This window comes from Martes martes (assembly GCF_963455335.1).
Source record: "Martes martes genome assembly, chromosome: 8".
NCBI lineage: Eukaryota > Metazoa > Chordata > Mammalia > Carnivora > Mustelidae > Martes > Martes martes.
The window spans coordinates 50053949-50081532 of NC_137895.1; the positions used below are offsets into that span (position 1 = coordinate 50053949).

Sequence of the window (27584 nt, forward strand, 5' to 3'; positions counted from 1 at the left end):
TGCCAGTTGGGCTAATGCCCGAGAAGGCAGATGGAGTTGGAAGTGCAGCCTGAAGCTGACTCAGATGTTCTTGGCCCTGTGGAGGGAGAGTGCTTTAGCGTAGCTGGTTCCCAAAGTGGCAGCCCGGGTCTGAGTGTCTGTCTTTGAGGGAGCCATATTGGGTGTGCATCACCTTGCAGGAGGGAACCGGACCTCAGAGGAGCAAGGAGGGTGACTCGCAAAACTCAGAGACCTCCTCCCTTGGAACTGTGACTCGGGCTAACAACCCCCATGTACCCCTCTCTCACTTATCCACACATTTACCAAAATCTCCTCGGTGCCAGCATTGTTCTGGGGACATGAAGAGAAAATGTCTGTTGTAAGGTGATCCTGTTCGAATGAAGGAGACAAGTAGAGAAATCATTCAAACATTAGAGTGAAAAGTAGAACAGCCATTAGAACAGGCACTAGAACAGGCATTCTTATGGGGCAAAGATTGGTTCTCCAGAAGCAAAGAATCCTAGACATTATGTGACGATGGTTTGTCGCTCTTCGGCGTTCGACCCTACCTGACTGGATCTATCCCTTCATATTTAATTTCTCTTGTTAGAGGGAATTTAAGTTTCATTTCATTTCCCTCCTTGGCAAGGGGAACAAGACTTTGTTTCATTTCATTGTCCCCCTTGGCGAGGGGAACAAAAACAAGAATTAAGAGAAGTTGAGAACACTGGAAGAATACGCAGGAGAAAGGTGTTGGTGCATGGGGAGTAACGCATGCGAGGCTGGCCACGTGAGAAAAGTGCTTTTTAGGGAACTGCAGTGGTTCGGTAAGGAGAGAAGGTAGGAGATTGGACTGCGGGAGAGTGGATGGCCTGGCCCTCTGGAGACACAGAGGCTCCAGCTCAGCTCGTGCAAAGAGGCTGTATTTTATTCTTAAAAAATTGGGAACTACTGAAAAGCTTCAAGTAAGAGAGTAAGCTCTTCAGATTTATGCTTTAGAAGTATTCTGGGAAGAAAAGAGAAGGAATTGTATATTGTCTGGCACTGGTGAAAATGGGTGGCGGCGGTGGGGGGCACAAGTAGGAGGGGCAAAGGCTGGGGCCCAACCAGGAAAACAAATTAGGAAGAAATTGTTGCTGTGAAAAGCAGGGCAGAGCCGAGGTGGGAGCCTCCGCTAGAGCCAGTGGCAGTGGGAAGCTCTGGGAACCTTGCCTGCTAGGCAGATGGGCAGAAGGGTCTGGATGATACTGGGTATACACAGCCACCATCATCATCTACGAAAGAAAGGAAGCCAAGCTAATTAAGTAAGCCGTTTACTCAAGGCATCCTCTAGGGTTTTCTAAGGGAATTAACATCTTTTATTTTTTAAAGTTTATTTGTTTGAGTAATGTCTACACTCAAGGTAGGGCTTGAACTCAGGACCCTGAGATCAAAAGGCACATCACGCTCCTCCAACTGAGCCAGCCAGGTACCCCAATATTTTCTCTTTTAAAAAAATTGTATTAGGAAAGCTTCAAGTATATTTTTAAAATAGAGAAAAATGGTGTAAGGAACCAGCATACATCACCTAGCTTCAACAGTTATTAACTTAGGATCCACCCTGCTTCAGCTCTGTTCCCAGCCTAATTGTCCCACCCCACCCACACACTGAATTATACGGAAGAAATTCCAGACATATCATTCCATCTTGTAAATATTACTGTATCCCTAAATGCTACTTTTTAGAAGGATTTCTACAATACATAACTCTATCTCATCACAGTTCAAAATATTATCAATAATTCTTAATATCATCTAATATCTACTCAATGTACCATTTCCTGAGTTTCATATACATACATAGTTAGGTAGCAGATGGATAGAGATGGACGGATAGATAGATAGATAGATAGATAGATAGATATTTTATAAAGTTGATTTTAATTGGGGTCCAAAAAGATCTACTCATTGCTTTTGGTTGTAACGTCCCTTAAAATTTCCCTGATTTTTCATTCTAATAATTTGTTTATTGAAGAAATCAGAAATCAGCTTCTATTCCTGTCATAATTTTTTTTTAGATTTTATTTATTTCTTTGACAGAGAGAGAGAAAGCGCACAAGCAGGGGAAACAGCAGGCAGAGGGAGAGGAAGAAGTAGGCTCCCCCGCTGAGCAGGGACCCTGCCATGGGGCTCCATCCCAGGACCCTGGGACCATAACCTGAGCTAAAGGCAAATGCTTAACCAACTGAGCCACCCAGGCGCCCCTGACATAATTTAAACACAGCATCACTTCTTCCGGTTTCCATCGCGGTGTTGTAACAGGAATGTGTCCTTCCTCACTAAAATACTGCCATTTTTACATTTTTATTTATTTATTTTTATTTGCATTCCCATCACTATTTAAACTCATTGAGTGCCTTAAGAATTACCTTCTTGTTATTGTGAGGCCTCAGCTACCTAATTTAAAATGTCCCCACCTGAAATGAACTTAAACCCATTTACTCCATTTCTGATGTTAGTTTGTCATCTTTGTGACGCAAGTTGCCAAATGGTCAAAAAATAACCCAGGGCACGCACTCTGGGTTGCCTAAAGAATGAGCAAATTAGAACCAGTTTCTCCACATTTTCTCATTGAGTGGGACTGAACCCAGTCCAGCATCCTGTAGGCCAATGTTTATTTTCATCTGGACTGAAGTTGCAACTGAAACTTCCCGCAGTCTCCTGGGTTCTGGGCAGCTGGGTTCCAGGTACTAGAGAGCTGTTACTTCCCACAACTCCCATGAAGAGCTGGTGGCCAAACCCAGGATGCTTGGTGACCACTGACAAGGTAGGCCTCCTGCTTGCCCTATAAGGGAGAACAATAAAGGGCCAGGGTCTTTCCCCTGGCATAAACACCCACCCTGACTGACCAGCAGAGTGCCTAGTGGCAGCTGATACTTAACTAGGCCAAGGTCTACTGAGCAAAGGACTCGCCTAGAATTTTATCCAGAATATAGTAGGAGGCACAGTCTACAAAGCACATGTAATCAATCTAATAACACCCTATCCACTTCTATCAAAGCCAGCTCTGAAGGGTGATGGTAGATCATAGTATAGAAAAATTTCGACTTTTGGCCTCAGCCTCCACACTGCACTGTACCCTCGGGCCTCCCCAGCCTCCACACTGCACTGTATCCTCAGGCCTCTCCTAGCAACTCGATAGCAGCTTATCACAACCTGAGTGGCCACCACAAATAGAAACCTGTAAGGAGTTTGCGAACCATCAAACGAATTACTGAAGCTTGATGTGGAGGAGTCTCAGTTGTCAATATAAACTGGAGTGTAGGGGCGCCAGGGTGGCTCAGTCAGTTGGGCATCTGACTCTTGGTTTCAGCTAGCATCATGGTCTCGGGGTCCTGAGATTGGGCCCTGTGTTGGGGGCTCCGTGCTCCTTCCTACCCACATGTGCACACTCTCTCTCTCTCTCAAATAAATAAATAAAATCTTTAAAAATTATATATATACATATATATAAACTTGAGTGTAATATTGAATATTTTTATATCCTAAGAGGTTGATTTAAACATTGTAGGGTATGGTAGACAGTCTTTAGTTATCTGTGTGTAGCTTATTAGAAGTAGAGGATTGTGGAAGAGGAAGGGACGGGTACATTCCAAAAGCCTGCTCTGTGGCAGAAATGAAGTAAGTGCTGGTCGGAGAGGACACATCGCTTCGTACGTTACTCTATAGACCTTTCATTTTATGTTCCTTGTAATTGTTCACTGTACACATAGATAATTGAATTGTTAATTCAAGCTTTGCTTTTCCTCCTTATTTCAGGGTTTCATGTCATAAACGAACAGCTGCTCATTGCAGAAATGTGACTGTGTCAACCTTTAGCTATGATACAGTTGGTCTGTAAAAGCTGACTGTTTCGTTAAAGTAGCTGCTGGACCATTTCATTGTATCCTTAGGTACAGAAATGAAACCACTCCCTAACCATTCACAGCTCCCGGGCTCAAGGAATAAAACAAGAAATGCTCAAGAACTTTAAGCATGTCATAAGCAAATACAACACTTTGAAGTCTGAGACGGCGTATTTGTAATCCTGACAGTCCAAACACCCAGCCGTGTCGAAGGTGTCCCATGACATGGTGCGGGCCAATGCTGTAGGCAGACCGTGTTAACAGACGATTTCCTTCATGCCGGTGTGAAACAGGGAAGATCAGTTTATGGCCGTGTAGCAGCCTGGTCTGTTCTCCTGAAACGTACTTGACATGGCTCTTCCTCTCTAGAACAGAGGACGGAGAACCATTCAAACCTGCACTTCAGTATCTGGGAATTCATCCACAGGATTGACATTTTAAGATACGATCAGTGGCATAATGTGGAAGGGATTCTAGATTTCCAGGCCAACTTCTCTAAGCCCCACTTAACCACAGATATGTTAAAGTTTGCTCCAACCCTGAGTAAGATCTTCTCTGTACTGAAAGTTAGCTTGCTTGGGAAGGCTTGGAAATAGGAATGGGTTGTCCCAGTCTCTGTCGCCACATGACTCTCTCCTCTCACGGGTATTTAGGGCACTCTAAGGAAGTGCAGGGCAAGCCCTGTGCTAGGCATGGACACAGGCTAAAGGGCCCGAAGTCCAGCGGGTCACTCCCTGATTTAAAACGTAGGTCATTAGGCAGTGGACCCCTCCCCCAACACTAATGACGACCACATCCCTGTATTAGAATGTAATATCTTACAAAGGAGAATCTACCTCCCCAAATAATTTTCTGAGACATAATGCTTTAATGATGATGTCTTGAGTTTATTTTATGTATGAATATATGTGTCTTATTACTTTGCTTTTTTTCCCCCCCGAAGAAACCAATTATGACTCCTTGGCATTTATTGCAGATGAGCAAGAAAGTTCCGGAGCCATTATTTACACTGTGGAGCTCAAGCGCTATGGGGGGCCCCTTGGCATCACAATTTCAGGAACTGAAGAGCCGTTTGATCCTATAATCATTTCAAGCCTCACTAAAGGGGGATTAGCTGAAAGGTAACATTTCAAGAAACTGCTACAATTAGCTGGGTCTGGGCTGGGTTTCCTTCCTCACAGCTTCAGAGAATACATGCTCCCCTCCCCTGCTTGGTTACCTGTTAACTTTTTCACATCTGCACAAAGGATTGATCCTAGAGCTTGAGAACTGTCAGGCAGAGCTGCAACTTGACTTCGAAGGGCATCTTACAGGCAGTAAAAGATGTCATGGGCTTAACATTGATATTACTTGCCGGAAGTGTCTACGTTTGACCACAGTGGACTGAAGGTGGATTTATATCATGTCCGTTTTGAGAGGAGGAGACTGAAGTTCAGGGAGGTTAAAAGGCTTGTCCAGTTCAATTCAGCAAACATTTACTGAGCCTGTATTACCTGACAGGTACTGGGCTTGGCTGCTGTGTTTTCCAAAGAGGGTGACACAGGCTTTGTCTTCAAAGCTTTGGGGAGACAAAGCACAGTGACCCATCTCCATAATGTGATTTAGAATGTCCATTGGTTCTTTTGGCCAAGATGCGCGCCCACCCCTAAACCCCATTAAATCGCCTTTCTCTCTGAGACGCGTTGTGGTGCATATTCCAAACCTTCCCTCCAGTAATCTAGCTCAGGAATGCACACACATCATGCTGACGCAGATAATGGTTTGCACAACAGAGCTGTAGCACTGCAGAGCCTTGGAGCTGCAAGGCCCCATGGAAATCAGCTCATCCAAGATCTTCATCTGCTGAATGAGGGCACTGAGGCAGCTGAGAATGGGTTACCCTGTTGGGGAGTCATATTGTGATGTTAGCAGAGACACCTATGATGGGGTATTCTTCAGATATCCTCCTTTCCTAGCTTCCTCTGTTAGAGAGACCATCCTAGGTATCTCTATCAGGGAGACAACAAGAAAAGTTTCATGTTGATCCAGTTCGGCAACCCACTGGTCAAGTGTTTCTTGGCTTACAACCTAGACCTTTTCTAAACTGGAGATCCTTTATGAATGAATGACGTGATCTTTTCCCTTTTTTCCAAAGAAAATATATTCTTTGAGAGTAGGTGCTTGGGTGGATTTGGTCAGCAGTCCCTCATAACTGGTGTGACCCCGTGTCCCCTCTGTTACCCCCGTTGCTGCTGCCACTACCCCAGAGGCAAGCTGCGGTCAGCTCACTCACCCGCAGGCAGCCGGGTGAGCTGGGCTCATTCCCTCACTCACTGTCCTGGGCACTAAGCCAGGACAAGAGTCTGGTGCTTGGGACTCCCCTTCGACAGCCTGTAACCCTGCTGGAGAGATCTGAGTTTTTAGACCATCCCTGAGTTTGAATGCTGATGAATGGACACCCGCCCCACTCAGGGCTCCCAAAGATGGGTATGGTGAACAGCGGAGCTATAAATTCCAGCCTGCCTGCTCAGAATCAGGTGAGGATGGAAAGAGAAGAGAAAAGGCCAAAGGTCGATTCGATCGTTGATCAAGAAATTTTCTTTTTCCACATTTCAAGCAGTGGGCCAAGCCCTTTACATATGTTTTCCTATTTAATCCTCAAGGCCCCCCTGAGAGGTGATTGCCCCATTGCAGTGACCAGGCAAGTGATACCCAGAGAGGGTAAAATAAGAAATCCGGGTCACTCGACCCAAGAGTGGCAGAGTTGGATTCAAATGTAGCACGAATTGGTTCTCTGAGCCTTTTCAATCCTTTGAATGACCAACAGAGGGACCCTGCCACACCAGGGTCTGAGGGAGGTCCCCATCCCTCAGAGCCTCACTTCTGGTGAGCTAGGGTCACGGGTGTGTTCAACCTGTAATTTACAGTTAAATCTGTGCAAAGAAGCAATGCTCCATCCCAAGTATCACTGCATTTACTGTCCAGCATTGTTTATTTCCTTGGGATTTTTTTTTTAAAGATTTATTTATTTATTTATTTATTTGACAGACAGAGATCACAAGTAGGCAGAGAGGCAGGCAGAGAGAGGGGGGAGGCAGGCCCCCCGCTGAGCAGAGAGCCCGATGTGGGGCTGGATCCCAGGACCCTGGGACCATGACCTGAGCCAAAGGCAGAGGCTTTAACCCACTGAGCCACCCAGGCGCCCCTTCCTTGGGATTTTTAAGAGGGTTACCGAATGCCTCTGCTTTCTTAGAATTCAAAAAGCACGGCAAGTCCATTTTACACCCTAATTAAAACAATTCTTCTAATTTTATTTGAAACTAAAAAGTTATTCACAAAAGATGCAGTTATCTTGTAACATTGCCCAGGAGAAAGCAAGAAGTGGCTTCTAGAGACCCTTGCCAAGGCTTTATTATCATGAATATATAAAGTATGGCAGGGAATTTCTATTCAGTGGCACACAGGGATTTTTCTACCTTTCCTATTATTATTTGGTGTTTCAGAACTGGCGCCATCCACATAGGAGACCGAATCCTGGCTATCAACAGCAGCAGCTTGAAAGGAAAGCCTCTGAGTGAAGCCATCCATTTGTTACAGATGGCAGGAGAGACTGTCACCTTGAAAATTAAGAAACAGACAGATGGTGAGTGGGTTGAGAGCCACAGTTACGGATTTTCGGTGCATTTCTGTCCCTCTGTATCTTTCTAGGGAAGACGACTCTCCAGAGGGAGTATTGGAATATCTTCTTATTGACATTTACCCTCAGACTTAAACTCCTTCTCTGTCTTTGCAGCCCAATCAGCATCCAGTCCCAAGAAATTCCCCATGGCTAGCCACCTGAGTGACCTGGGAGATGTGGAGGAGGACCCCTCTCCAGGGCAGAAGCCAGGCAAGCTCACCGACACATACCCGTCCACTGTGCCCAGTGTGGACAGTGCGGTGGACTCGTGGGACAGCTCTGGGATAGACAGCAGCTATGGGAATCAAGGTACGTCCGAGCCTCGGGGAACAGAGAGGGCTTACAGCTGAAGCCTGTGCTCCTCAAAGATCTATCCTCTGCTCTTTGGGGAGAAAACAAATTTATTTATTTTACTTGTGTCTGCTTCAGTGCAACTGGATGGTTGCTGAATATGGTGGCCTTGCATTTTCTCCTCCTTAATACTGATAAGTCCTGAACATTTATCAAACACTAGCGAGCCCGCATTAGGTCTGCTGATGTCTGAGTGTTCAATTCAGAGCTTGTCCTTCATGCTTAGATTAATAGGAGGCAAACCATACAATAAAGTGGTTCACCGAAGACAGGCCCCTTTCTTACTTTTGTAAGCAGGCTTTCCACAAAGATGGATTGGGGAGTGCCGCAGGTGTGCTTTGAGAGGTGAGCCGATGATCTGTGACCCCATTTATTCCTGCCTCCTCCTGACTTTTAGTAGAAACTTATACAGGTTTGCTGAATACCCATGATGAGAGAGTTGTAACCACAATATATAAAAGTATAGAGTAGATTTTTCTTTACAGGCATCAGCTTCATGTGAAGAAGTATGACCTACATTAGAAGTTAAACCTCACTCACAGAACGTAAACACACAAAAAGTATTAGACTGAAGGCAGACTAATAAACTAAAAGCTTCTTTTAAACATCTGTCTCCTTCCAATGATACCTGGCATCAGAAGAAAAGTGTGTCAGAAATTCTTTGTATTTCTCCTGTATGGGATTGAGATGTGATTGCCCCCATCTGGATCTCCAGTGAAAATAACCCTCAAGAAAAGGATGTTCCAGATTGCCCATGTGTGCCTAGAGAATATTTGAATTCCAGGTCAAGCCACAGCTGCTTACCTACCTGAAGGTGGACGGACTGGGCAGGAGTGTTGACTGGGGCATCCTGGCCATCTTCACATGTACGGAAAGTGGGTAGGGCACAAGCTACACAGAGGGTTTTGTTTAGAAGCAAAATATAACAGATTCACCTTAAAGACGATACCGTAAAGCCTTCCAAATGCTCCTCATCTCTTAGACCTTGCAATTCCATTCCAGGACTTTATCCTAAGGAAATAATTATACCAGAGACAGAGATACAGAGATGTTGTTTCCCACATTGCTTGCAATGCCTAAATATTAGTGAAACAAAAATATCAAGTGATAGGACGTTAAATAAAGTTAGGGAATCTATACAAAAACAAAAACAGAGTTTACCTTCTCTTCTTTGCCTGGTATAAATCCCAGCCTCCAAATCCCTTTTCTGCTCTGATTTAAGTCAGTCAGAGAATAAAATACGTAAACCAGAAGTTTGGGGGTTGCTTTGCAACTTAGTTAATTAACTAACTCTGGAAGGCTCTGTAACCAGTTCACTCTGTTTCTGGTTCTGCTAGTTTTCTTCTCTCACCTTGCCTTTGCCTAGGTCACTCTTTGTCAAGTCCCATGAAGAGAGGAGGGGAGGACAAGGAAAAGGAATGATATTTCAAAAATCGTCAAGTACTTACTTATTAGAAATGATACTGGAATTTATTTTATATATATAAATTTATTTATTTATTTATTATTTATTATTATAAATAATAAATTTATTTATTAGAATTTATTATTTATTATTATGCGGGAGAAATTTATTATTATACTGGAGAAAATATTTTGAAGACCCAAAATAAAATTAGAGCTTTTGTTCATCTGGTAATTAGTGTTTCTAAGTCATAATATCTTGTGACAAGTTAGCTGTGCCACCAGATAACTTGTCTATCAACTTGTCATTGATCAAATTCTTGATTTCTCATTGCCTGTGAGTTGACGAGCCACCAGAGGTCTCTGATAAAAGACAGAAGAAGTCAGATTCTATCAGAGTAGAACTCCGAGGTTTGTTTATTAATATGCTTGCTTATTTGTTGCTTCTTAATTTGGAGACTTTCTTGTTACAAAGATTTTTTTTTTTTTTTTTTTTTTTTGGTAAGGATGTTACTGATTTTAATGAGTTCTGCCCATAAGGTAATCTGTAAGAACTTAGTTACTCTCAGGACTGCCTGCCTGGCTCAGTCAGTGGATCGAGCTACACTTGACCTTGGGGTCATGAGTCTGAGCCCCACATCGAGTGTAGAGAATACTTAAAATGACTAAATACATTTAAAAACTTAAAAAAATAATTTGAAAGAAAGAACTTAGCGACTCTGACCTTTTACACCATAGGATGAGAACCCTCATTAGCACACTAAATATAGAGCCTTTCCCACATGAATATAAAATGAAGAACCATTTATTATTCATGAGGCTTTTGAAAATTTGAATTCCTAGACAGAGAATAGTAGTCATAGTAATATTAAATTGGGCATCAATAAGTTAGAAATCTTCATGAAGATAAAGAGAAAAGATGGCAATTGTAAGAGAATCGAAGTCCTCCAGGATGATGAAAACGCAGTAACAATACCTCATATTTGTAAACAGCCCATCCCAAGCACTCATCTCAGTTCTCATAAGGAATGTGGATGTCGAAATGCTGGTTGATCACAGGATCTCAGTGTTAGCAGAGAGTTTGGAAGTCAGGTTGCTTGTGGACCCGAGCGCCCACGGGGACCAGGCGCTCCCTGAGGGCTGAGACAGATCTCCCCAACCCACACCAGGAGCCCAAAGTTCTCACTTGTATTGAGTGGAAATCTCTCTGCTTGTAGCTCCTGCCTATTAGTCTCCATTCTACCCTCAAGGTCATTCAGAACTAGACTAAAGCCTCTTCCGCTTGACAGCCCTTCAGGTAACTGAAAGAGAGCCCTCATGCCTCTCTGAAGTCTTTCTGTCTCCAAGCAAAATTGCCCCAGGTCCTTAACGGTTCCTCACATGAAACTTACTTTTGAGTATCTTTATCATCCGGAAGGCCTCTCTTCTGAGTATGTTCAAGTTTAACTCCCTACTTATTAAAGTGTAGTGCTCAGAAAGAAAGGTTATACAACAGTCTGACAGCCCAGAGCAACTCAAGCCTATCACCTTCATCACTGAGAATTTCAGACCCTATGAAAGTAGCCTATCTACCTTGACAGAATTGTGGTGGTTGAATCCTATCTGTCACTCATTTTGTGCTTACTGCTTACCAAGTTCTCAAAGTCCAGCTTTTTTTTTCTTTTACTTGTGTTATTAGGTTAAACCAAGTCTTTCCAGATTCCGTGAGCGACACTGACTTTTTTAAAAGCAAGGCATGTGGGGCGCCTGGGTGGCTCAGTGGGTTAAGCCTCTGCCTTCGGCTCTGGTCATTGTCTCAGGGTCCTGGGATGGAGCCCCACATTGGGAATCTCTGCTCAGCGGGGAGACTGCTTTCCCCTCCCCCTCTACCTGCCTTTCTGCCTACTTGTGATCTCTCTCTCTCTCTCTCTCTCTGTTAAATGAATAAATAAAATCTTTTATAAATAAATAAATAAAAGCAAGACACAGAACCACACTTTTTTCCCCGTCAAATACTATGCTGTGACATGTAGGTGATCTCTTCAACCTGTGGCTCCAGCCTCTCAGGGGACTCTACCATATACCATCTACCGGGAAGACCTTGCCCATTCTTATCACACAATAGCTGTCCCATTGCCAGCAAGCTCTCACACCTCCGTGATGCTCACCTCCCTCTTGGGTCCAGTGTCTCTGTAGCCACATTCCTTATTGTTTTCTGCTGCTTCTCCAAAATGTCAAATTTGCCCCATTCATTCATTCAACAAATATATAATGGCTGGCACAATAGAAGTCCAGTGGATCTACAGTGATCAGCAAAAAAGTTGTGGTCCCTATTCTCATGGAAGACATAAGCCAGTGGAAGGGCCAGACAATTACCAAGTACCTATGGCACAAACTATTAGTTAATGCAGAGAGAAATAGGATGGAGTAACCCAAGCTGGGGGGTATGGTGGGTGTTTACGGAAGTCTCATGCTGGGATGACACTCAATTCTACTGCGCAACTCTAGGATGCAAAACGTTTCTTCTCTGCCTCTGGGTCAGCTTCTTCTCTTCCCATTCTCCTGACCCTTATACCTATGCCCTTCTGCTTTATCAAAATCTTATACTTTGGCCCCCTTCTGGCTTTCTTATTCCTCTTTCTATTATTTTTTTAAGATTTTATTTATTTATTTATGGGGGACAGAGAGAGAGAGAAGCAGAGACAGAGGTAGCAGGGAACCCAAAGCAGGACTCAATCCCAGGACCTCAGGATCACAACCTGAGCTGAAGGCAGACACTTAACCGACTGAGCCACCCAGGCACCCCTTTATTCCTCTTTTTAACTCAGAAAACCCTTTCCTTGGATTTAGCAAAGGTCATTCAATACAAGGGAGACTGACAGTTTGCTGGTACCTGGACTCTGTCATTCTCATGAATGGTGTAGCTCTTTCGATGTCTGTAATTCTTGACTCTCAACTCAGGTAGCTATGTTTTCTGTCTTATCCCACATTAAGCTTTAGATATTTCTCTCTTTTCAGTTCACTTTTTTCAGCTTTATTAAGGTATAATTGGCAACGTGTACAATGTGATGATTATGATATGCAAACACATTGTGAAATGATTACCACCAAGTTGATGAACACACCCATCAACTTGCATAGTTACCATTTGTGTGTGGGTGTGTGTGGTGAGAATGCTTAAGATCTACTTGTTTAGGGGCGCCTGGGTGGCCCAGTGGGTTGAAGCATCTGCCTTCGGCTCAGGTCATGATCTCAGGGTCCTGGAATCGAGCCCCACATTGGGCTCTCTGCTCAGCAGGGAGTCTCCTCCCTCCTCTCTCTCTCTGCCTGCCTCTCTGCCTATTTGTGATCTCTGTCTGTTAAATAAATAAATAAAATCTTTAAAAAAAAATCTACTTGCTTAGCACTTTTCAAGTACACAATACAATCTTATTTTAATATATAGTTTTATATAGTCACCATGCTCACTTTAGATTCCCAGAACTCATTCATCTTATAAATGAAACTGTATGCCATTAGACCAACGTTCTCCCACTCCCTGGCCCCAAACACATTCTACTTTCTGTTTCTAAGAGCTGAGTTTGACTTTTTTTTTTTAATTTAGGTTTGACATATAACTAAGCTAATATAATATTTGTCTTTCTGTCTTTCACTTATTTCACTTAACATAATATTGTCCAGGTTCTTCCATGTCATTGCAAATAAGATTTTCTTCACTTTTATGGCTGAATAATTTTCTGTTGTGTATATATTACTACACTTCTTTATCCATTCATCTGTCAATGGCACTTAGGTTGTTTCTGTGTCTTGACTATGGTGAATAATGCCACAGTTCTAGCTCTTCAAGATACCTACTCTATTTCCTTTGGATAGATATATATGCAGAAGTAGGATTGCTGGATCCATTTTGAGGTCATTTTTATCATTTTTATTTTCTCAGGGAAAAAAATGTATTTCATACAGGTTTTCAAATATATTTGCACACAGTTAAGGAATTTGTTTCTTTTTATTTTCTTGGTTTCTAGAATTATATCCCGAATATTGTTCCATATTTGGTACATTTGTGTTTTTATTCTTTTTTCCCATGAGTATACTGGTAATAGTTTATTTTTATTTAGCATTTTTCCAAAGAACTGACCCTTGAATGTATTTATCAGTTCTATTCTTGTTTTCTAAAATAAATTTTTGCTTTTAATTTGATTAACTTTATTCTTAGATTTTCTGTTTGTAACTAGAATTTGATGCATAATTCACCTATTTCCATGCTTCCTTGTAGTTTTCATAAAGATAATGATGACTGAGAAGAGGCCAACATTATGGAAGTGTTGAATCACTATTTGTACACCTGAAACTAATATTACACTAGAATTTAAGTTAAAACTTAGGGGGGAAAAAAAGACACCAATATGTACAAAGAGCCCGACTTCTCCTTAATGTAGTTAAGGCATACAACATAGTACATAAAGAGATTTACAGAGCAGGACCCTGAGCAGTATTCTTGCCATTGGTGGCCAGGGTGGGTGTGGGGACTTTTATTTTTCTCCTTAATCTCCCTTCTGATTTCTACAAGCTCATGTTTTATCTCCTTCTATCATGTTGGCTTGTCCAGGTTTCCATAGCTCTTATATATCTGCTTTGATATCTTGCTTTATAGAGATGATAGTTTCGGTGTATATTTTTAACATTTTGTGATGATTTGTTTGGTCATATTTATCATTTGCTCTGTGGCAGTCTTTTACTCATGAGTATCCTTCATCATCTATTACTTTGTTTTCCTGTTCCTTCTCTCCTTTTTTTTTTTTATATTAACTTGGTATACATCTTATGCTAGTTCCTTTAGAATTACTGCTCATCTTTGAATGAGATGACTTCTTTCTAAATTGGAAGTTTGAAAGGAGGTCTGAGACAGAGGACCCTAACTTTGTGCTCCAGGCTAGTAAAAATTACCCCGCAGCTCACAGTAACCTGTGATGAGTGCATTCTTCCTCAGCCCAGAGACGCAACTGTAGGTTGCCAACAATACAGAATTCTTCTCTGCTAGCCTGCCTCTCTGACAGATTGCTTCCTGCAGTGGTGGTATATCTGTAGGTGTTGTATTTTACCCACCTCCTTGGCTTTACCCTAATGCACTGGTCCTGGGGAACTTGCTGCCACCAGCCTATAAGATCCATTCTAGTGTTGCAAACAAAGCATTGTTGTTTTGCTTTATGCCATGGCCCCTGCTTTGAAAGACTGGGCCCTCTCTGAAATTGCTGGTTATAGGTGTCTCCTCTTGGCTTTTAAGCACTGCCTCCCACCTCCTTTTTGACTCGTGGAATTTGGTAACTTTTTCTTATGTATTTATGGTTAGAGCTTCTAGTTTTGCTAAAGATGTAGGTTATGTTATTTGTCAACCCTTCCTGTTTTGAGGTGATTTCTAGAGAAGGTAAAGAACTATTTTGCTCTGCCTTTTTAAAACAACATTCTCACCTAAACACTTTGAATATTTCTTGGCTAGAACAATTACAAATAGTTACATAAATGTATGATGTGATTTTCTCGTTCTTAACAAAACTGGATTTTTAGGAAACAAGTTTGGCAGAGAATTATCTGGTGTGCTTTCCTGTACTAAAATTGGCTTCCAAAAATGAAAGTAATGGCAGGAGCTACAGGCCCAAAATTGTAGAGTTGAAGACTGAATTCCAAAACCATTCTCTGATTTCCAAATTTTATGAATATGAACCAACATTGTTTAGTTCACTTTTTAAAGCTAATACAGAGTGTGAATTAAGAGCTACAAGTATAAGGTATTAACCTTCACAATGTTGTGGTACTGAAAACTAAATAGTACAATGTTGGAATATGAGAATCTTACAAGTATCTGAAGTATGGTTACCCTCAAAATAAAAATCATTGTACCAAGATTCCATACGCTATTAGAAGTGCCAACATTTGTGAAGACCTATTTTCCATAACACTAACGAACAAAACTAAACATTACTCTCAGTGAAAGGAATCTAGATTGAATTTTATACCTTGTATCAGTGTGCTTTGGCTGCTATAACAAAGTACCAGAAACTGGGTGGCCTAAACAATAGAAATTCATTTTCCACTGCCTGGAAGGCTAGAAATCCAAGATCAAGGTATCTGGTGTGGTTTGTCCTCAGGTCTGTTTCCTTGGTTTGCAAACTGTTGGTTGCCTTCTCCCTTCCTCACATGCCCTTTCTTCTGTGTGTGCTCATCCTTGGTATCTTTCATGGGTGTCCAAATTTTCTCTTCATATAAGGACACTAGTCAGACTGAACAATGGCCCCACCTTATAACCACATTTAACCTTAATTACCTCTTTAAAGGCTCTATCCTTAAATACAGTCACATCGATGGCTAGGGCATCAACATAGGAACTTAGGTGCAGGTACAATTCAGTCCATAACACACCTCACATTATGATACAAAGGAAAAAAACAGATATCAAAACCTAGATGGAGGCACCTGGATGGCTCAGTGGGTTAAAGTCTCTGCCTTCAGCTCAGGTCATGATCTCAGGGTCCTCAGATCGAGCCCCGCATCGGGCTCTCTGCTCAGTGGGGAGTCTGCCTCTCCCTCTCTCTCTGCCTGCCTCTCTGCCTACTGTGATCTCTGTCTGTCAAATAAATAAATAAAATCTTAAAAAAAAAAAAAAGAAAAGAAACCTAGATTGAAAGAAGGAAGGAAGGAAAGAGGGAGGAAAAAAGAAAGGTTTCCAATTCTAAATAAAAGGAGTAATTACTTAGGAAATACATTTTTAAAAATTACATCTGTCTCTCAAGGTGTTTATTTTATAAATTTTGAATTTAAAATCTAGCTCATCCTTGCATTTTAATTTTATGTGCTCACACCACCATTCAGTAAAAACAATTCTGTTTCTGGCAGTTGGTTTTTCTGACATGTGGGCTGCCTCACTGATTCCATTCTTCCCATGGCTTTTAAGTTTGACTCCCCATGAAAAAGGATATTCCTCAGAACTTCTGAACTCTGAGTTCTCAGCTATGGCAAGCAGCTTGTCTTCACTTAATTTCTGTCAGACATGTCCTGTTTTACATTATGCAGTCGTCCTCCGCCTGCACCAGTTGGGGATGGAGTTCACCTGCATATGAAAGAAAATACAAATGATGGTGTCTAAGCAAGGTTAATTATTTTTCTCCCACTGTAGCAAAGAGGCAGGCGAGGCAGGTGGCCCCACAGTGTCACAGGACCCAGCCTCTCCTACCTCCAGCTTCATATCTCTCCTGTCTCTCCATTCATTGTCACTGCCTGTTGTACAGGCTGCCTTGAGGCCCACAGACTTGAGCAATGGAATGCAGAAAGGGCCCACAGTGACCCCCTGGCTGGATACAGACTGGCCCTCAGGGGACCTGCCTCAAGATATCCATAGGCCCTAACTGACCAATGGGCTACTCCAACCAGGCACAGTCACTAAAATAAAGGGAGAGTTCTGTGTGTCCTGTACCTCCTCACCTTCCCCCTTTTAAAAGCAGCACTCACCCACAAGTCCCCAGCAGTCCCCAGGGAGGGCAGATATCCTCTCCCTTCCTGTCCTGCCAGCCGCTCCCTTGCAATGTATTCAATACTCCTCTATCTCCTTTGTTCCGAGTGTGAATCCTTTTACTGCCCACACCACCCAGTTGTTCCCCCACATTTGGGGGCCCCTCATCCAACACCCAACTGGGAGAGACACCACATTTAGACACCACATCTTTGATATAAAACTTTCATCAGGCCTGAAATATTTACTTCCTCACCATATACTCTGAGTTATATTACCATCAATGATCTTAAAAAAAAGAAACCTAAATCTAATCTTGCCACTCAAAAACAAACACACAAAACCTTCTGGATGGTTCTCTGTTGTTTTAGGATTACATCAAAGATGCTTAGTTTAAATCAGAGTTTTTTGGTAATCTAGTTCCCAACCGCTTTATCAGTCTCATCTCCAGACAGTTCCTTCCAGGACCTTTGTGTCTACACACCCTGAGCTGCTCACTCCTCACCAAACAAGCTTTGCTCTTTGGTACCACACAGCACTAGGTCTGTTCATCAGTATGTTAATATCTTCATCAATTTATTCACCACCTTTACCCATTCTCAATCAGTGGAGAAGTAGAAATGGAGTCAGCTATGGATTAAAATATCAACTATTTTTGGTTTTTGGAGAGGTGGGTTTTTGTTTAAAAAAAATTTTTTTTCTGGAAAATCTGGCTTGGACATGCAGCCAGAATCAGTTCTTATCTCCCTTCTCCTAATCCAAGTCTAGATGCTAGGACTTAAATGAGGAGGAAGTCAGATCTACAAACTCTCAGCTAACTGTACCCCAGCATATCAGTTGGATTGAATTAGCTGAATAGAACTGAATACTCTAATATTACAATGACTTAAATCATTAAAAAAACAAACAAACAAACAAACAAACAGGCATTTCGGAGCTGGCATATAGCTCTCCAGGGTCCTCAAAGACCCAAGCTCTTCAATATTTCTTCTTTATTATGCCCAGCACTTGGCTTCCATCTTTGGGCTTACCACATGACCCAGGGTGGCTACAGAGCACCAGCTATTTCATCTACATTCCAGGCAGCAGGAAAGAGCAGGAAATTGAGATCTGGAGAAGCTAAATGGCTTAGTACACAATAAAAGTAATGGGCACCTGTATTTATTAAAACCTCTTTATGTGTGAGAGTTTGTGTATGTTGTTCTCTGTCCTCATGTCAGTATGTATGGTTATCCCTCATTTTACACTGAGGTGAGTTGGCCACAGCTACAGAGCAAAGAAGTGGCAAAGCTGGGATTTGAACCCATGTCTCTTAGTCAATCCCTGTGCCAGCACGGCGTGGTTGGGACCCAGGTTTTGTTTTGTTTTGTTTTTTTTAATTAATATATAATGTATTATTAGCCCCAGGGGTGGACCCAGGTCTTTTGAGCCTACACCTAATCAAAGAATATTTGAAATTTACCCCCTCTTCAGGCCCTTCTTTGTTATAATATAATAATCATTTAATATTGCTTAATAACACAAGGCACCCTTGGTGTAGACAGACACGCTTTTCAAGAGAGGTGTTTCCCGAGTAATGAACAATTCTGCACATCTGCTCAAGGCCATCCTTCCACTCTTTTGCGCACTCACTAAGAAGTACTTGCAAACAACAGTTGGAAGGAAAATCGAAAAGTTAATCTGTCCAGTTTTTTTTTTTTTAAGATTTTATTTATTTATTTGTCAGAGAGAGAGTACACACAAGCAGGCAGAGAGGCAGGCAGAGGCAGCGAGAGAAGCAGGCTCCCTGCTGAGCAAGGAGCCCGATGTGGGACTCGATCCCAGGACCCTGAGATCACGACCTGAGCCGAAGGCAGCGGCTCAACCAACTGAGCCACCCAGGTGTCCCAATCTGTCCAGTTTAAAACACGTTGGAACTCCCCCGGGGAACTGATCAGTGAAACAGGCTAATTTTAGCCCACCAGAAAAGGATATTGTCCTGAGGACACCACCGTTTACCATTTGTCTCCCTTGGCAAGTTGAAGGCTAGTTAAGGCAAGTGAGGTACAGTCTTCCCCTAACTTTTTTCGTATCACAAAAAGTAAGACTTCGCTTATTTGATGGGTTGGTTTATCTGGTTGGGAAGGAGAAAATGGGTAGCCTGTGGAGAGGAAGTCAGGAGAAATGGTGTCACATATAGTCACTCCCCTTCAAGAAGAGACCCGTGTGTTTCCTTAATTCAACACTTTTTTTAAAAGATTTTATTTATTTATTTGATAAACAGAGATCACAGGTAGGCAGAGAGGCAGCCAGAGAGAGAGAAGGTGAAGCAGGCTCCCTGCTGAGCAGAGAGCCTAATGCGGGGCTCCATCCCAGGACCCTGGGATCATGACCTGAGTCGAAGGCAGAGGCTTTAACCCAGTGAGCCACCCAGGCGCCCCTAATTCAACACTTTTGACAGAAAACAGCACATCGATCACACAAAATTTCTTCCCAAATGGCTAGCCATACTTCTGTCATTACCCAGGAAGAAAATGAGATACCAAACTGTAAATATTTTCTCTGTGCCAAGAACTCCCAATGCTTGGGATCCTAAAACAGAAGGTTCGCAGAAGGTTCTTGCAGCTGCGGGCGTTCCTCTGCATTCTTGAGATCAAGTCCTTTTGATCAGAGCATTATCCTTTGGGTATCCTGTTTCCTCTGTGTTCTGTTAGTAAGGATGGCATTGTAGGTTCTAACAAGGGGAGGGAAAGTGAGTAGGACGAAACAGGGATACCGTGGTGACCGTCGTCGTATGTGATCCACTCATTTCATGGTCTGTAAAAATGGTGGCCAAGGCCTGTTCGCTGTATTAACTATTTTGGGTTTTTTGTGGGTTTCTTGTTTGTCTTTTGTCTTAACAGTTTTTAAACACAGTTGGAAATACGTATTATATTGCAACCCAGTACACACATGCAAACACATACAGACACACACACGTATGCGCACACACACACACACAGGGGGTCACAACCCAAAATGGTGGATGGAGCCGTGTATCACGATTACAGAACACGCTGTGGAGACAGACCTGCTTGCAAGCCCCTGCTCTTCCATTTAAACCTTTCAAAATAATTTTGAAAAACCTCATACCCCATCAATGTCATCTCATTTTTTTCCTCCCCAAATTTAAATACTTTCAAAGACTATAATTTCCAGTTGGTTGTGAATATGCCATAACTATATATTTGTCAAAATCTGGAACCATGGATTTAGTTCAAATTTGTGGAAAATGTCCGTTATACGACCCAGTTGCCAAAGCCATTCCTCCTTGCCTCACCCGTCAAGCTAATCATACTTAACTCCCTGTCAGAAAGGAAGTCAGTCTTCATTTTGCAATTCAAATAAACATAATAACGTGCCCACCTCCCACCCAACAACTGTTTTGAATTCTAACTCTGAGATGCAGAGAGACAGGTGGATGATGGAAGGGGAAAGCCTTGCCAGGAGTCTGTGCCTGGTTGAATTAAGACGCTGCTCCCAGGAGACCTTCTCACAGGAGCAAGTCTTTCCCAAATTATCCCTTGATTTGACAACTGGGGGGTTTTGCATCCCAGGGCAAAGCTCCTTCAAAAGGTTTGAGATGGTTAAGAAATATGTCTTTCATTTGTAAAGTGACAGAAAAACAACTGTGAAGGAGGAAGTAAGAAGGGAGAGCCAACAGATCTCAGAACCCTGGTCCTTTTCAGTGGGGTTGATTTTGGGAAGATGTGCTTAAGGAACTTGAGGGTCTAAGAACTGATTCTCCTAAGGTTATGACTGGAAACCCCCACCCCCGGGGAGAGTTTGAGGATACCCCTACATACTTGAACCACTGTTCTAAGCCTTTAGTATGCTCATATGTAAAATGCAAATAATAGTACTACCTTCGAAGACAGTTAGGAAGAATAAATAAGGCGATGCAAATCAAGCACTCAGTGAAGTTTCAGGTGCGTAAGTACCCACTCTGTGATCCCTATTGTTATTGCTGTCACCATTCTTATTCCACCCCTCTTCTGCTAACAATGTCACTTCTTATTGGGTGAGTCATCCTCAGGCCCATCCCTAACGTTTGTGGGCCCCGGCTCCCCAGAGCCAGGCTCCTTCCACACCCCTGCAACCAGCAACTTCTTAGCCACTGGTCGGACCAGTGGGTTGGACCTAGAACCCACACCTGGTGGCAAATTCCAGTCTCAAAAGGACAGACTTGGGTAAGAAGCCCTCACGCGTCCTGTAGGTGGACACAGGGTATCTGGATAAGAAGTTCAGGGTTCTGACTTTCTAGAACTTGCTCCCGACAGGTCCAGCGCAGTGGGCTCTCCCGCTTGGGTCTGAAGGTCTTAGCTCAGAGCCGTTGTTGGCATCAGCTGACAGAACGTGTGTGAACGTGTTTTGCATGTAAGACTTGAGTATTATCTCGATGGCCTTTCTGAACCCAAATTCAGTCAACGTCATCTGCCTTGAGTGAGCTAATGGAAACTGCAGAAAAAGACAAATTACCAAACAGAAGGTGACACCTGATTTTTGTTTCAGGCTCTAGCTTTCAAGCCTCAGGCTACAACTTCAACACTTACGAGTGGAGGGGTCCAAAACAGAGAGGCAGCCTGTCCCCAGTCACTAAGCCACGAAGCCAGACCTACCCAGACGTGGGGCTGAGTAATGAAGACTGGGACCGGTCCACAGTCAGTGGGTAAGGTTTTCATCAACCGCTGCCTGTCCACACTGCGGCCATTAGCCCAGACCTGACTCTCTCCACTTCCAATGGCACCTATCGCTAGTATCAGAAGCATGACAGGAACTGCCATCATCACCCTGCCGGCCCCATGGCAGGGTTCCGAGACCTGTGCCTGCCCAGCAGGAGCCTGGGCATCACCCCACAGCACGGCAAGAACTCAGTTTCCCCTCATGAAAACAATAGTAGCACACGGGAAGATCTGTATCTGTAAACCCTGTCCTCACTCTCTGACTAGTCTCCTCTCTTTTCCTTTAAAAGGTTGCTTCATATTAATTTACGTTAAAAAAAAAATACATCAAGGATCCCGTAGTTTGAATTGAGGTGTATTTTAGCATTTTGTTCCTTACCAAAATATATCGGGGGAATTGATAAAAATTGATAGCTCTTAGATGATCTATACTAATATTTATACGTGAGAAAACATTTTTTCTGTTGAAATTTGGCTTGTCTTTCAGCAGGCAGAGCAGCCAGAAGCTCTTCCCCCAGGGCGCCATGTTGACGCGGTTCATGGGGCCGTGGCCCGGAACACGCAGATTCTGTTAGTGAGACCATGGTCCTTCCCTCGGTCCTTTCCCTCCGGAAGGATACTTTCCCTTTCTGAAAGCAGCCTCACTTGGAGATGACGGCCGAAGAAAGCCAGATCCAAAAAGGATCTCCCACTTTTTGGGCGTGTGACAGAGGAAAGAGAGAGATTCTGGGATTATGTCTAGAAAGTTCTCACCCTGGACTGTGCTTTCTGATGACAGTTTTACAGGGGCTCCAGACAGTTCAGAGGCTGAGCAAGAGGAGAACTTCTGGTCCCAAGCGCTGGAGGATTTGGAAACCTGTGGACAGTCGGGAATTCTGAGAGAACTCGAGGTAGCCTTGGTCCTGCTACTTACTTTTATTGTTTCTACATTCACTTTTTTTTTTTTTTTTTTGGTCCTTTTGAGTTTGCATTTATCACATCAGTTCATTTAAAAGCTTTAACCCCTTTCCACAGGAGAAAGCTGACAGGCGTGTGTCTTTGAGAAACATGACTCTCTTGGTAGCTACCCTTTATGTTTATATTTTTGCTTGTGAAGCTGCCTTCCCTGCCCCCTTGCCTTCCGGACAGCAATTTGATTTTATTCAGTGCAGTTGGAAGTATTGATTTCCCCATCTCCACCCCCTACCCCGAGCTTACTGACTTGTGGCTTCTGCCATCGCTCCGTGCTAACCTTGACTGTCCCTGTTTGCCACTGAGTCGCCGGGGAGGGAGCTAAGCCCCCCAGCCGTGGCGCATCTCATTCTCTGAGCTGCTTTAGAAAGGTTTCTTTGGCATGTTTTCATTTGTACCTGGTATAGCAATTAATTTGATCGTGAAGAGGAACATAAGAGGAAATTTTATTTTATTTTGTTTTGTTTTGCCCTTAAAGTAGACGACAATGCAGCTGGTGAAAAAGGCCAGTCTATGTGAAAAGCAGCCAAAATATTACACAGTGCTTTGCTGGTAATTGCAAGTCCTGACTCCGTATTAACTTAGTGTGAATTCTAGGAGTTGTGGCGAGATGGAACATAATAGCTGGACTCCTGGTGAGTTCTTTAATCAAAGCCATGAATTTGCTGACGATATTCACTCTTTGGTCTAGGAGGTCCTGGACTGTTTCCTTTTATGTTCTTTTAAATTTTCTGAGCTGTAAAAAATAGAGTGGCAAAAGTCTCATTTTTATTTTGATGTCATTTGAGGTCCCCGAGTCACCATAAGGAATGTGAATGGCATAAGTGGGTGAAATTGCAATTCTAAAACGAATACTCATCTTTATATTATTTTGCTTCTCAATTGCATGTGTGGATATTTGATGTGATTCTAATGTTTGTGAATCCGCAAAGAGAATTATGAAGGAAAATATTAGTTTGAATTTATAAATATCATAGTATTACCTGGCATGAATTGAAACTTCAGAGCACAGTTGAAGAGCCTGGAGATGGATACTGCTATAAAACTTAAACTAAGACATTAGCAATTGATTCAGGCAACTTTCAAAACGAGTAAAATGCTTAAGTATCAGCTGGCTTATTTAAACTTTTACCACTTCCTATATGTAGCATGATTAGCAGAAGGGTCCCCAACTGGATAATGAGCTCAATTAACAGTTCTTGAACATACCCTTGCTTTTGAAAGCATGGTTGGCTCTTACGCCTTCTTCGCTTTGCATTTTGATATTTCTCTTTTAAAGAAGCAGCTATTCTTCTAATAACTTCTTTTACAGCAGGTAAAACAAAGGTGATGTGAAAAGGAACACAGTAAGGTTGGGTTTTCGCTCAGAGGTTGAGTTATCTAATGAAAACGACTTCTGTGAGCATAGAAGTTACATTGCAATAGCCTAGAAACTATTTCTAACATAGCTTCAGGCAGGCGTGGCCCTTGCAATTATAACTCCAGAAAGGAAGTGGGTTGAATTTATAAGCCAAAAGGAAATTAAAGCCCTCAACAAGGAAGAATGATTGGCAAATCTGTAAATTAGAGTCTTACTTATACTTGTATTGCAAAGACAATTCATGTACTAGTTTAAATGAACTCTGATGGCTTGATTGTAAATGTTACGACGCAAAAAATATTATTGGAGCAGGTTTCCTGCATATGAAATTTACGTCTAGTATTAAAAGTTACAGCGTACTATAACCATCATAAGTGTAGAAGATTAGCTGAGATAAAGAATGATTATAACTGAAATGGAAATGAAAACTATACTAGGCATTCTCCCCATTAGCTAGCAATTATTTAGATTCAACTTTAACACTGAAAAATGTATAGTTTTAACAAAGGAGAAAAATTCAAACTAAGACTCTGGACAAGTTACTTAATCTGTCTTATCAGATATTTATTCTTCTGTAAAATAAGGAGATTATAATGATTAGTGATTATATGGCACTTAACACAGAACATAGCACTTAATAATTGTTCAAAAGAAATTATTATTTTTGCCATTTGTATTAATGAACACTGCCTTAACTGTTTTTTGTTTAATATAGGAAGAAGGCTTAACTAAATATCAGATAGAAAGCCCTTGAACATATCTAAGTTTAATATATATCAGTTATCTCACTGATAATTTGGGGGAGGGGATTATAGCTATAAATTATTAATTGCGCAAAATGGGAACAGGCAATAGATAATCCTGAAGTGAAAACAAATCTTAGATAATTTAAAAAATAATTATTTTAAGCTTTATTTTAGTTTTTATATTTGTGTTTTAATTTTTATACTCCTTTGTAGTAATTCAGTTGAAGTTCACTTTAAAGATTTTATTTATTTATTTGACAGACAGAGATTACAAGTAGACAGAGAGAGAGGGAAGCAGGCTCCCTGCTGAGCAGAGAGCCCAATGCGGGACTTGATCCCAGGACCATGAGATCATAACCTGAGCCGAAGGCAGCGGCTTAATCCGCTGAGCCACCCAGGCGCCCTGAAGTTCACTTTAAACAAAGCAATCAAGCTGTGCTTTGACACCTTACTTCCATCAGAACTCTTTCTAGGTTTAGAACATCTGTAGTGGCCAAGGCTCAAACCAGTATCTCCCTACCGTAATAATTAAGTATTTTACCTCCAACATGTTTCCCACTGGTCCCATGAAAAATGAATATAAAAAATAGATGTTAACAAAACTGATAATTTATCTAAGTAGGTAAAAAACCATAGACGGATGGTCACCACTGCAAGAAAATAGTCACTGGGTGCTGTCACTTACAGTGGACAGAGAAATGCTTTTGGTGAGTTAAGTGCCATAAAATAAAGGATGTCCCATGACCCCCAACAAAGCCAGTAGTCAAAAGCTTTCCATCTTAAAAAGGGATTTAACTGAAATAAACCATAATACGGATAATCCGTTTGGTTTATTTTTTTTAATCTCCTAAAAAGTCAATTTTATATGTTTCAACCGACTACTTGACTGGGAAGCAATCCAGCCTGGTAACAAGAATAAGGGTTCTGGAATCAGAGTGTGAGGGCTGCAGTCCCAGCCTGTTGGGCATCTTGCTCACCTTACCCAGCCATCCCTTTCCATGACTGAGGTGGGGAGGTATGATAACTCTAATTCGTATCATAGAGACTTATCACAAGTATTAAACAATCTTCTATAGACACATATATGTGGTACTGAGCATGTGTAAATGGTCAACGACCAGTAAGGTTTTTCTTATGATTAAAATATTCTTTTTCAAAATTATCAATACAATAACTGATCTAGTCAGGATATTGATGAAATAACTGGTTTTGTTCCTTTTTCATTGGAGTCGTAGATGTACGTACATGTGTGCCCATACTTGGCTACAAGTCAAAGATCTTAGTACTGGTGTGTGTGTAGCCAAACACCAGGTGACTTGGAATTACAAAATCTTAGAGCGATAACAAATGAGAACTCGATCACTTTGCAGTGTTCCCTCCTAATCAGTAACTTTAGATTGTGCCCTTGGTTCATTTACTACCTGGGTGACCTTGGGTAAGTCAGCCTCAGTTTCTGCACCTACAATTTGGGAGTCACAACAGTGGCTATCTCAAAATTGTTGTGTGGCTTAAATGGGCAAACACAAGGACTCAACAAATGACACTCTACTACGTCAGCATCAGCATGAATGTAAACCACCAGCTCACAGTGTAGCCAGCAACACAGATGCAGAGTTTGTTTTCTGGTCCCTTGACCTCAGACGGACTCACCAATGCTGGTTTGCCATCGTTCAACCATCCTACCAAGGAGGGTGGAGCTCCCTTACAGACACGTTTTCAGAATTTTAGCATTTTCTAACCATGAGAAATGAACTTCCTCAACATGACATTAATTTCAGATGCTTTTTTAGTTTCACTTCCAAGATTCAGTCCTATTTGGGATCTTACCTTGCCTTTCCTTGCATATGAACTTATTTGACCTGAGCCAAAGGCAGGCACTTAACCAACTGAGCCACCCAGGTGTCCCACATATGAACATATTTGAAACTGAACAAATCTCCCAGTTCACTGGTAAAATCCAATCCAGGTTTCCCAGCTTTTGAGCAAAGGGTTGAATCCAGCAGCACAATGAATGATTACTCTTTGGGCTTTAAGAATCTCCTACAAAAACTATTTCTGAAAAATGTGGGCCTACACCAAATGGTGTGGATACCTAGCTGGTTCTACAATCTTCTGAGACAGGCCACGTAGCGAAAGGAAAGACCCTGTACCAGTGGTAGGCCGGCCTCATTGGCTGTTGCCTCTCTCAATAGCCCTGTTTTAGCCCATTGTTACCTCTAGGTGGGGCTGGAGGCAGCATTGCCAAAGAGGCTGCCTGGTTCCATTGAAAAGTCCTTGGTCCATTTCTGTAAGATATATTGAAGTTGCTTCATGAATCCCATCTTTAGAGCCCACTCAGTGGAAAGTTAATACTTGAAATGTAGTTTGCAGTAAGCAAATGTTAGAGCTTTTCAATTTGCCTCAAAACTGCCAGGGGTGGTATTTGATTAAATAAACCCAGTGGCTTAAGTACTTAAATTGGATTTGAGATGTGCATTATAAAAGTCACTTGGAAAGCATTTTCCCAGACTTTCATAGTTCAATTAGTACGTCCATTCTCCAGCCTTTGGTTGTGCCCCGAAGAGACTGTATTTTGACTGGGCAGAAGGAGAAATGTGCTTAGTGTCAAACAACCAAACCCTTTTCTCAGTCCGCGGCTTAATTGTTTCTGAAAATTGTCAATGCCACAGGCGACAATCATGTCGGGGAGCACGATGAGTCTGAATCACGAGGCCCCATCACCTCGCAGTCAGCTGGGGCGACAGGCCAGCTTCCAGGAACGGAGCAGCTCACGGCCACACTATAGCCAAACAACTCGGAGCAACACCCTGCCCACAGATGTGGGCAGAAAGTCTGTCCCTCTGAGAAAAATGAAACAAGAAATCAAGGAGATCATGTCCCCGACTCCTGTGGAGCTGCACAAGGTCAGGATGCTCTCTTCCCTTTCCTTCATCCCTTTTAGCAGCCATTCTGCCCAGTGTGAGTGCCCAGGTGCAAGCGTGGGAATGACGCTCTACCAAGGGTTCGGCTAGGGACAGAAGCCAGAGCCTAAAGGCTGATCATCGGAGACTCTGTGCTCCAAATGTGAT

General features: G+C 42.4%; 1 protein-coding gene across 1 annotated transcript in view; it reads left to right on the forward strand.

The window, feature by feature from the left end:
* GRIP1 (glutamate receptor interacting protein 1) overlaps positions 1-27584 on the forward strand; it is a gene marked incomplete at its 5' end in the record, with an annotated part of 234870 nt that overhangs the window by 188914 nt on the left and 18372 nt on the right. Inside the window, 6 exons of the mRNA XM_080810212.1 lie at positions 4840-4984; positions 7346-7485; positions 7636-7830; positions 21290-21446; positions 22238-22349; positions 27186-27419. Of these exons, the coding sequence (XP_080666338.1) occupies positions 4840-4984; positions 7346-7485; positions 7636-7830; positions 21290-21446; positions 22238-22349; positions 27186-27419 (983 nt within the window). The remainder of the gene's footprint in view (positions 1-4839; positions 4985-7345; positions 7486-7635; positions 7831-21289; positions 21447-22237; positions 22350-27185; positions 27420-27584) is intronic.